This window comes from Musca vetustissima, unplaced genomic scaffold, assembly GCF_032173495.1.
Source record: "Musca vetustissima isolate MV318-11 ecotype Yass unplaced genomic scaffold, APGP_CSIRO_Mvet_v1 utg320, whole genome shotgun sequence".
In the NCBI taxonomy this organism is placed as follows: Eukaryota; Metazoa; Arthropoda; class Insecta; order Diptera; family Muscidae; genus Musca; species Musca vetustissima.
In genome coordinates this window covers 781,241-793,785 of record NW_026875384.1, presented here as the reverse complement: position 1 = coordinate 793,785, position 12,545 = coordinate 781,241, and the positions used below count along the sequence as shown (strand labels likewise).

The 12,545-nt window shown below is 32.5% G+C and overlaps 1 protein-coding gene across 1 annotated transcript in view; it reads left to right on the top strand.

Annotated features, from left to right (window-relative positions):
* The window catches only part of LOC133337855 (ADAMTS-like protein 3), a 61,190-nt gene that overhangs the window by 35,521 nt on the left and 13,124 nt on the right, over window positions 1-12,545 (top strand). Inside the window, exon 12 of the mRNA XM_061546065.1 lies at window positions 3,139-3,264. Coding sequence (XP_061402049.1) covers window positions 3,139-3,264 — 126 coding nt within the window. The remainder of the gene's footprint in view (window positions 1-3,138; window positions 3,265-12,545) is intronic.

The following is a 12,545-nucleotide window of genomic DNA, read 5'->3' as shown; positions in this document are numbered from 1 at the left end:
CCACATACATTCATATATGTACCTTTTCGCAAAAGCATAGCGTTTGGAAAAAGCAATACTCTTACATTCTATTTAGGTTGCTGTGTTTTTATTGGAATGTCGACAAAAAACTAAATCTCCTTTTAGTATATTGTAACTGACCAAGGATATTTTTATCCTCATACTGTATTGCTGTTATTGTTGTTTGTCAACTGTTGGTTTTATTTTCCCCATTTTCCTTCTCTCATTTCATTGTATGTAATTTGTTCTGAAAAAGGATAAAATAAGGCAATATTCCCGCATTCCGGTATTTTCTTGGTATTGCATTTCATGCCCTCAAAAACTAACCATTTTTGGGTTGCACGTAATGCACACAAACATACACAAAGTTCGTTTTATCACACAGAGCAGCGAAGCATATATGACGACAATATTGTTTCTTGTTTCTCTTTCGGTGTAGTAGTAGTGGTGGTGCTAGTAATCCTCTTATACTCTCATATATAAATATAAGTTGATATGTTTGCTATTCTTGTTCTTTTATTTTCAAAACTCATAAATGTTTAAAGCGTTGTGTGTTGCTATTTTGTGGAAACTGACCAATGACCCCAGTTTTTTTCCTCCTTTATTAGTTATGTCACATTGCAATGTGTCGTCATATCGTTTTGTCCACCACTATGTCATTTAAGACTTTAAACATATCTGCAAAACTCAAAATTTCATTAGAATTTTCCACAAAATTAACATGATTATCTTGATTATATATGTACCGCAACTATGAAGTTTTCCCCCACATTTTGTTGCTCCACAGTTTCCAATTTTCAGTTTTTTTCTTGCTGACATAACAAATTTTTAGCAAACTTACTCCGCCCTAATATGGCTTGTTAAATATAATTGTATTAAACGAGAGAGAAAAAATACCATTTTAGAAGTTTAGTTATGGTAAGCTTTAAAAACGTACAAAAAAAGTATATGTTAGCCAAATGAGCCAAATCTTTGCCAAACCTATGATGAATTTATAACACTGTTCAACAAAAAATAATTATCAAGAAATTCGAAAAAAATTATGATAGAGGGGCTAAAAATCAAAGGCAAGTTATTGGCATTTTTAAAGTTTACGTCGGGAGGTAGCTTAAAAAAGCATGGCAATATTTCCAATTTCCAAGACATTGAAAAAACATTCGGATTAAGATTTTACGGAATTCTTGCATTTTAGGTCTTTGTCAATATTTCTGATATAAATGTAAGGAATAGTTTTGTTCAATACGTTAAGCTCTCTGAAGGGATCTTTTGGGTCCCCTTCTCCAGAAATGATTCAAAACTAATTTAAAACAGGGTTGTATCAGGTGAGAATATTTTACTATAAGTCTCAGAATAGACCAAAACTGGAAAATCAGCCGAAACTTCAAAAATCTTAAAAATATGATAGCTGATTTTAGGACTAAAACCGATCTTATTACGAGTTTGTACTAATTTATCCCCACTAGATGTTGTTTTAGACGGATGATATAAAGGACAATCTGTGAAGCTTTGGCCAAATGGAATGAGATAGACCCATCTCTTAAACGGATGGTGACTGGAGATGTAAAATTGATCTCGTACGATAGTGGTCAAAGAGCGGTGAAGCACCTCAAACGGTGGCCAAACGAGAACTAACTGCTATGCATTTGGTGGGACTGGCCAAACGCTAAATTCTGATCTCTACTGTTAACAACTGGACCGTTTGAAGATAGCAATTGTCGGGTTCCACCAGGACAACGCTAGGCCACACACATCTGCAGTGATTCGCCAGAAACTTCGGGAGCTTGATTTTATGCATCCGCCATACAGTCCGGACTAGGCACGAAGCGATTTTCATCTTTCTTGCATTTCAAAATTTCTTTATTGATAACAAATTGGTATCAAGGGAGGATTGTGAAAATCGACTACTAGAGTTTTTTGCAAATAGAGAGCTATAGAGTCCTATAGTTCATATAAAAATAATGGATTTATTTTTCCGCAACCTAATATAAGATTTAATGTAGAATATTTTTTTCTTTACAGCATCCTCCTAAAACGATCTTTTGTGGGAAAAATTGGTACAAATTCGGAATAAGATCGGTATTGACCCTGAAACGAGTTTTCATGTTTTTTTTAAAATTGTTGATGTTAGGCTGATTTTCGAGTTTTGGTCTATTCTGAGTCTTATAGTAAATCTTTATGACGAACCTTTTTCTAGTACATTCTGACCTGCTATAACCCCATTTTAAATGAGTTTTCAATAATTCTGGAAAAGGTGTCCGAAAAGACCCGTTCAGAGTGTGGACCTCACTTTTATATGAGTAATATTGCCAAAAACACCGTATCCGAATCTTAATCCGAATATTTTCAAAAGTCTTGGAAATGGGAAATATTGTCACGTCTTTTTAGATTACCTCCCGACATAAAGTTTCAAATTGTCGATAGACGTGTTTTCTATTTTTAACCCCAATGATCTTAATCTCCTAAAATCTCCATAAAAAATCCACATTGTTGTCAATAGGTTTTAAAAATCAATGGACATTATGAAAAATTAACGCATGTAATCATGCATATCTCCGTATCTCCTTCTGACCACCATTAGTAGGAAACACCACACTTTTGGCAATTTTATTTACATGTTTAAATTTCCTTGTGGTCACAAGCAACAAGTGTCCGCTCTTGGCTCAAGAGTCGGAATAATTTAGTCAATTAACATTTGGAGTGCATAAACTATTTTGGTGGCTATTAGTGGTTGCCTTAGACTTAAATGGTCAAAGCATTTACAAGTGGGCTCTACAAAAATCAAGTTTTCAGAAAAAAAACACGAACAACACAAGGTATACAAATCGCCAAACCTGGCCACTTAATTTATATTCTAGCCTTTTTTATTTCGAAATAATAATAGAAACAACACGAATTGTATAACTACCTAGCTAGCCAGCTAAGCTAAGTGCTAACAGTTGGCAAACAATTACAATATAAATATTCAAAAGATACTTATGTTTTTATTGTATTCTTCTTTTTCTACTTCTTCTTCTACTCCTTGCACTTGTATTTTTGTTTCTTATTCTCTGCTCACATTGTTTTGGCGGTGGCTTTTGACAATTTACCATTCTGCGGGTGCCAAATCTCCTTTTTTTCTTTTTTGATTTTGTTCTTTAGCATTCACATTTAGTCCAGCAGGCCCAGGATGGTTTGCCTCAACCGAGTGCCAGCAGTGGTAGCAGTCGACGCACCAATGCCTTGTTGGCCATGCCATATTTCCAGGCTTTACTCAGTAATCTACAGGTGAGGTATTCCGCAATGCTGTAATACACAAATACAACACAAAACAACATGCCATGCCATGCAATAGAAGGCTAGGCTAGGCCAGGGCACAGGATATGAATCCTGTGTTAAATAGTCATGTGTTCTTTTTTTATTTGTGTTTTCAGTGTTGTTTCTCTTTTGTTTGTTTATTTAGAACATCGTGTTGTTGGATCTTTTTTTCCTGGTATTCATTTTTTTCTTTTTTCCCTATTTGGTAAACTATCAGCCTTTTTACCGGTTGGTCGTGGATTTTTTTGTTTTGTTTTATTTGAGTTCCTTAATCCTGTGGCTGATGATAATGTTAATGTTATATTATGGCTGTTTTGTTAGTTTGTAATTTATTCCTTTGTTTGCATTCCTTTATCCCAGGTTTTTTTAGTTTGGTTGGCATATGAATGGCGTAAAATAGTGAATTTCATTCAGTGTGGATGTTGCAATTTTGCGCCTCTTTCATTTTTTGTGTCTTGTTGGTGTAAAATTTCAGTTTCCTTTTCTTTTCAGTGGTTGTTACTGTGTGTTTTTATTGTGTGCCTGCCATTGTGTTGTTTTTGTCATATTTGTTGCACTTTTTTGTTTTGTCGTTGCTGTTGCTTCCTTTCATTTCGTCCACTGAAATATCCTTTTGTATCCCGTTAGAAGAAGCATCGTTTGTTTTAGCCTCGATATTGTCTTCGTTTTTTGTCATTCATATCATTTGTCATTATGGTTTTTTTGTTTGTTTGCTTTTGATTTTGTCATTCGTGCATTGTTGTAAACGACACAATGACGATGACGGCGACGACACATCATTATAACATTGTTGCTTGTCTTCACTTTAGATTAGTTATTTCCTGAGACCTTACACCATCTACATGTATTTTTAGAGGATGTAGTGAGTCCTTAGGGATTACATGTATTTGTTAAGCCCAAATCGAATTTTATGCACACTCTATCAAGGAGTTTTAGCATTTTCAAAATTAAATATTTACTATTTTACCTCTTCAATTACGACTATAAAATATTTAATATATTAAATCATTTTTTAATAGATATAATCTGCAATCCAAAAAATAAAAAATATTAAATTGGATTCATATGATTTTATTCTTAAATGGTATTTATCCAATAACATTTTCGAGATTCTCCATATTTGGTTATTATCCTGTGGAAATACGTATCTATGTAAAAAAGTTCATTCAAACAGGAACAGGTTATCATAAGGAAAACATACAAATTCGACAATGGTAGAAATCTCGACTCGCTTTAAGAAGTGGAAAAGAGAAAAATAATAAACTCCCATCATTACCAATACAATATATATCTTCCAGAATCCTGATTATCGTTGATCATATAGAATGTCAAATTAATTTTTTTAATTAACCATGTGAAAAAAAAATAGACAGGCCATGATTTTCAACACCCAATTCTGATTTTTCACCACGCAGTTTTTGTTCATGATTTAAAATCTCACAATGGACAGACTAAAAGACCTCCTCCAGTTTATTATACCTTACACAACTATTTTGTCAGGATATTATAGCTTTGTATGATCCAAGATTGGTTCTAGACTCACCTTTTAGTATACCGATCGTCATATCTCGGCTAGCTGAGTCAACCTAGACATGTGTATCCGTCTTTCCATTATAAATTGTAAGCTCGCTACAGGCCACAGTTTGGATCAATCGAAATTTTGCATGTAGGACGGGCTAATATTTAGGGATGAAATGGACCAAAAACATTATTTTATGTTTTTCTGGTCGCTCTAGAGGCCACAATTACGACACGAACATTTTACAAAAAAGTGGTTTAACCATGGAATAAACATGACTGTTTTAAGGAAGATCGGCCAATATTTAGCGGTCAGACTTTTGTGTGAAAAATTACGAATTTTGTATTCTGGGGCGCATATATTTACTCCTGAAGGACAGAGACCCGAGATGTTGATAGTATATCCATGAGGAGTGGTAAACCTTAATATTTATACCAATTATATATAAGAACTCGGATGTGGGAGTCATACGTAAATATTTAAAGGTGACTATGTGGCAAGATATTTTTTCGTATAACTATTACCTGTTGCCTAGGCTCAGAATATAGAACCGAAGAAAGTTAGATTTTCGTGGTAGTTGTGTTTCTCATGTGTGTGTGTCATATGGTCGGCCCCGTCCGACTGGGTGTCAATTATAAATATCTACCATAAATACAGAACCAAAATTGAGTAAGGGTTGTAATTACACCACCAAGTCCTGAATTTTTTTAACGTTAGTATTTGCTTAGTTTTGTCTTCATTTGGATCACATTTCAACTTATGATAGAGGGAACCAACATGAATTTGCTAATTTTCCTCAATTTTTAAATACAAAACTATCATCTTATTTATATGTAATGGTGTAGGGTACAATAACTCCACAGGAAAACACCCGTCAACCCTAACTAAATATCCTTTATGTCAATCTCCGTCGTATAAAGTCATTTCTCATTTATTATCATCATTATCATTGTTGTTGTTTTCTGTCATCAGTTTTAGTTTAACACTTTCTTACTTTTTTAGCCTTTTGTTGCGATTTGTTGTGTTCCCTTACCCGTCCACAACAACAAAAAATACATCATGCTTTTTTTAATACTCATGCAATGTTTGTTGCCTTTTGTTCCTTTTTTCCACTTAGGTTGGCTTTTAACACAAATACAAACAATACCAACTCCCCCTTTTTATGACTTATCTTTGTCTCCCTCCATTTACTTTTTTGTCTGTGTGTGTGTGCGCGCAAACCCAAATGTTTTCTTTTTTGAATGCTATTTGGCACTAATTTTAAATGCAGCAGCACTTTAAGACATCCGCACTTCCGTAATTTGTTGTTGTGTTACACCCTGCACCTTTTTTTAAAACGAGGTGAGCTTTTTATCCCACTATAATTTTAGCTTTCTATACATTTTTTTTTAGCTTTCTATACATGCTTGTTTGTTTTTTTTTCTAAGAGAATTATTCATCATCATCATCTTCCTTGTAGTTTGAGTTTTATTTTAAATTATTTTTAAATTTCTCCATTCAAATAGTCATTAATTAGTGTTGTAGATTAATTGTAAGCATTTAATTTTCGCAACGTTTTTTTCCATTGAATTGTTGGAAAAAATTGCAACAATATATTAATGAATGATTAATTTTTTATAGCAGATATTCATTTAATTTGTTTTTTCATATTTTATTTATAATGTAACACGCCCGAAACTCCATTTACCACAATATCATTTAATTACATAAATCTCCATTGTTTTGTATTCATTTCTGTCCATGGTATTATTTTAATAACCATTTTCATTGAATTCATTTATTATAACTATACAACTACTACAACAACAAAAACCCCCAACTGGAAAATGCAACTCTAAATAGTATTCGTAAAATGATGTATGGGTATTATCCTAGATTTACAGTGTGTTTCATAAATTTCATAAAAGTGGATTATATTAAAGCATTACAGAGAATTACAAACATTTTAACGATATATTTAGACACGTGGTTGGGAGTGAGTAAAAAAGGCTAATATTCTTGGAAAAAGGAGCATGATTGTTGCTCTAAAAAGGACTTTTACAATAAGATAAAACTATATTGGATACTTGGGGTTTTAAAGTCCTTTACAACATATCGAAAAATGTTTACAAACGACGTGAAATAAATCTATATAAATAAATTTCCCAGAGGTCATAGGTGGCGTATTATGTATGAGTAAATGTAACTATACGCCCTAGTGTACTCATAGCAAATTATGGTTAACAAAAGCTAACAAAGAAAACTTTATAAGCTTTCAATTGGAGATCTTCTCAGTATTGATTTTAATGACTTATTTTTATTTTTTGTTCTAAACAAAGCGGTTATCAAAAGATTCGTTCCTGAAATTTAAAAACAAAGCATTTCCCATATTTTTTAAAACTCCCAAACAACACACTGTGAAAACAAATTTGCCACAATCTTCAATATATACATTTTGGAAATATAATTTAATTATTATCATTAAAAATAACTGTGCAATTCATATCATTCCAACTAGAATAATTTGTGTCATTTATAAAATTATTAATTTGCATTGGCAACAGAAATATCGTTTTTCCCAATTATATTAATTTTGGACATATGCTCTAGCATCACACATACCTTAACACATAGTCGTGGAAATTATTGCAAACAATTATTTATGGCGATTTTTTACTATAATTTGTTAACACATTTTTTTTATATTTGTCCTCTTTGGTTTGAATGCGGTTTCTGTTGGAAATTTTGTTTTGCCCCATCACCACCAATACCAACCACCAACCAGCAAATGATGGTGGTGATGCTGTTGGTCAGTCATGAAATTTATTGCCTGGTTTTTTATTTGATTTGACAATCCATAGCTGTGACTCGATGTTCCAACAACAGCTTTGCTTGAGGTCAACCATACGCCCACCAACTGCCATGGCGAATGATTAATGTTTGCATATGTTTTAAAGCGGAAATATTTTTTGTATTTTATTTCGCTTGTTTTTGCTTTGTTTTGAACTGCCACAATTTTTTAAATGCAATACCAAAAATATAGCAGAACAATTTAATTTAGTTGGCAGTGTAGATTATGTGATATCCTATAACAAATGTATAAAAGCGATAGAAATATTTTATAACAAGTAATGTTATTTAAAATTTCCGAATATCTAAATTTGGAAAATTAAAAGTTGCGTAGATATAAACAGGAATATATAAAAGAATATTCAAAAATTTAAGCCATTAATTTTATACAAATCTTCTTGTTTGATTAAATAACAGTCGAAGAAATACATAACAGTTTATGGTTTAGGGATCTTTAATGAGCACAAATTTCATTAACACAAGCTTTGGTTCATAACGTCGCCTACTTAAATCTAACCAAAATATGGACCAATACTTTCAATACTTAAGATGCTGTCGAATTTCGTCTCTTTGGATTTGAGCTTTATTGGCTGACATAATGACATCATCATAACACCTCCCAAAACGAAACGATAGGAGTATCATTCGAACAATGACTGTTAACTCAGCATTTGAACCAAATTTTGAAAGCACCTAAAATGATGCCCATCTTCCTATGGGATATATTGCTGTAGACTTCAAAATTCTGCCCTGGTTATTGAGAATCAATTATAAATTCGACTAAGTACTTTTGTCCTCGGAACTCCGAATAAATTACAAGTCGACTACTTACCATAATCCTATGTTAAAAGTCGATCGTTACAAAAATTGTGTAACTTTATATGGGAGCTGGATCTATAAGGACAACTGCTTGCAAATTTCGAGGAGAACAATTAAAAAATATGGCTAAACCTTTGAAAAAATTATAATAGGATCCTTTATATGACGCTCTCCAAAACATGTTCTAATATCCCAAGTCAAACATCAAATTATAATTTTACCCTATTTAAGATTGTTGATCAATGAACATCAACAGAACTAATACCTCATTCCGAGCTGCAGCCCCACCAGAAGTCATCCAAAAGCTATTCTATCTTTACAAGTCGAAGACCTGTAGAAGGTCCTTTCTATATACTTTGGAACGCTAATCTGTTTATATAAACCTGTGGAATGTATTCTATTTATTGATGACATATTTTTTTATTTAAAGATGGAAATGTAAAATATAATAGAGGTCATGCAAAATTATTCTAACTAAAGACCTCTCAGGGCCTTCTTTTCATAAATCTTTAGAGCATTCAAACATCTTCTCTGTCCAGAAGATTTCTATGTAGAAGACTTGGAGACCTCAGAAAAGTTGTTATCTGATGTCCATAGAATACCTCTGAGGTCGTTTCTTGCCTAGGTTTTCTCTCTATAGATGTCCTCAGAGATCTTCCGTCTTCTTTATTAAGAAGACCTATAGAAGGTTCTACGTGTAATGTTAACCTTCAAACAGTATCAAATTGACGGAAGATCACCAACAGTTTTTTTGAACTACGATATCTGTCCTTTGTGTATAGAAACCCTCAGAGATCTTCTGTCTAGTGAAATTTATTGAGGCTTTCCTGATTTCAAAGGTTTTCTGTTAATTGGAAATCTCTGGGGACTTCTGTAGATAGAATACCTCTGAGGTCTGAGGACTGGCCCCATGCGACTTCCTTAGAAGACTTCTGTGTTATTCTGTCCATAAAAGACCTCCTTCTGAACACAGAAAACATGTGAAGACTTCTTCTGTCTATTCAGTTTTCCGCCATACAGTAGTTTTTAGATATGAGACGTTTTCTGCCAATAGAAAATCTCTGTGATCATTTGAATTTGTTTCTGGCCATAAAAGAGGGTATTCTGTAAATAAAATATGTCTGAGGTCTGTCTGTTCATAAAAGACTTCCTTAGAAATGTTCTGAGCTATTTTTTCCATAAGTGACCTTCTGTCCACAGAAGATATATAAAGACGTGTGAGAAAATGTTTTGTCTATAGGGGTTTGTAGAAGGCATCTGAAAGGACTTCTCAAGAAGTGTGTCATCTTTATGAGAGCTATGGCCTTAGAAGAGCTTTAAGATCTCCTCTCCATTTGAGCGACTTCTTTAAAAGATTTCTGAGTTTTTATGTGAATATGATACCTTCTTTTGTACATGGAACACATCCAAAATCTTGATTATTATATTTAGAATGTCTACCGAAGGAGGGCTTTCCAATATTTAAAATACCTCAGAAATATATTCCATATCGTATAAATGTGTTATGTTTATAAAAGTCCATTGTTCAAAATTAAGCAAACAGTTTTGTGCAAACAAATTTAGTCACACATCCGCATTTGCGTAGACCGATAACAAAAACACAAGTAAAACGATCTTGAGACTATTTTAGAGGATTGAAAGCATTTGTCGTTTTCGACTCATAGGATATCACATAATTGCTACCATTGAAAATTTCCTTTCCTACTTGCATATAATACTTATCATACATTTTGCAGCTCTTTTCATTTTCATTTCCATTTATCACTAACTAATTATTTTGCAATATGAAATCTCTGACCTTTATTCACTCACCTGTAATATTAAGATTTTTTAAACAATGTGTATCCAGATCACCCAGACTAGTTGTAATTATTTGTTGTGCATTTTCACTTGCCTTTATAGTTGACCCCTTTTGTTTCTTATAATATAGATTTTTAATATTACTATCTGTTGTTGTTGCTATTTTCTTTTTTGGTTGTCAGCAACAACAACAAAAAAAATACTGGAATTACTTTTTCTTCATCATCGTCCTCTACAGTATATTCATGCCAATGCAATTGTTGTCCATTTATTTTTTACTTTCTTTCTTATTTATTTATTTTTTATTTTCTTCTTTTTTTTCGATTTTTCGTATTTTAATGGAATCAACCAACCAACCAACAACTCTATTCAACCAACACAAATACATTATTAAAACACAAACAAATCAACTACAACCAACCAAAAAAATAAAAACAAAACTCTATCAACAATCCCTATCAACAAACAAAAAAAAACTGCAATCAATGGAACATACTGCAAAATGTTTATATATACCTCTTTTTTGTTTTGTTTTTGTTGTTGGTTTCCTTCCTACAAATTTCTTGTTAATTCGTTTGTTCGTACTTTGTTTTTGTGCTCCCGACAAACATGTTGTATATAAAATAATACCGGGCAAAATGTGTAAAACACCAAAAAAAACTACAAACAACAATATCACATACATATAAACTACTCCTCTTATAAAACTCCCCGAACCACCATCACCAATATTTGAACCAAACAATCTACAACAACAAAAATAAACAACATTTCAACAACAAATTTTCACTAGGTAACAATCAAACCAAGTATTATTTTTTAGTTGTTTTTAAACAAATTCCTAATATATATAAACTATTTGTTATGTCTTTACCCCCTTCGACTTGGCATTAGTTCATGGAAATGTGGCTTGCTCTCAACTCTTTAGCTGGGTTTTGTTCAAAACAAAAGAAAAAACGAAAAATAAAAATTCAAATTATTTTCTTGGTCACATTGGCATTGGCTGGAACAGAACTACAACTAAAGTCAATCTATGCTTCAAAGTAACCACAATTGGCAAATGCATGCCAAAAAAAATAATTTACCCCAACAAACTTTTAAACTTTAAATATTTAAATTTCACGCATTAAATACATGTATTTTCTAATTTAAATTAGACACTTTTTGTATTATGTTTTGTTTTTGTTTTTTTATTATAGATTATCTTTATAAAATGGCTCTCATATTTATAATCACCTACTTGTAATAACCAAACCTTTCCTCGGGCATTCCTTTATCGCCTGGATCTATGAATAGCCTTAACTCCTTTCACTTCCTTTTTTATGCCCGTTCTTCTTCTCTCTTCCTCCTCCTACACCAATATTGTATGAAAACACCACAGTAGTTGGCTATGAATAGCTCTAAAACCCGTCATTGCTCGACTGTCTATAAAAACTATACACATGACGCTGATGATGTTGACAAGTTTCCTCATTATTAACAAACCAGTCTCTAGAGGCACTTAAGTGCGACCTCCTTTTCCTTGTTGTTGGTGTTGTTGTTATTTTTTTATTACATTCGCTTCGTTCGTTTTCTATTTTCTTGTTGCTGTTTAAGATGTAGTACACGCCAGTTGATATGCAACACGATAAAGAGGAAGAAAAAAAAAACAGTATTGTATGTACCATAACAAACAAGTGACATTTTGAACAACACAAACAAAAACATCTGTAAAATGGGGTTAAAGGATAACGGAGGGGCCCTTATTTGGATAACACTTGTGCATAGCGATATGTAAATATTTTCAATTTTTTGATTTTGAGACAGCTATAAAAATTTAAAAATATATCAAATGGAAAATAAAAAAAAAGAAATTTGAAAGGACCTCCAGTATACCCATCTGGGTCATATATTAACAGAATATCTCCTAATAATGTCGGATGCGTACAAATCTTCGACACCTTTGGAATTGTTCTGGACATTCTTCTTTTTGAAGAAACTTAATACACATCATTATAGACTTCATTCAGAACGCTGTGCCAAATCGAATGATATATAGGGACTTTGGTGCACTATTTCTATTAAATCGTACAGAAATATATATGGGAGTAATACCTAAACCTGAACCGATTTTCACACATTATTTTAGACTCAATTCAGTGTGCTGTGCCAAATTTCAACCAAATCGAAGTATATATTGGGACTTTGGTCCATCATTTACATAAAACCAGTCGATAATATATATGGGAGCTATATCTAAATCTGAATCGATTTTCACGAAATTTACCACACATTATTTTAAACT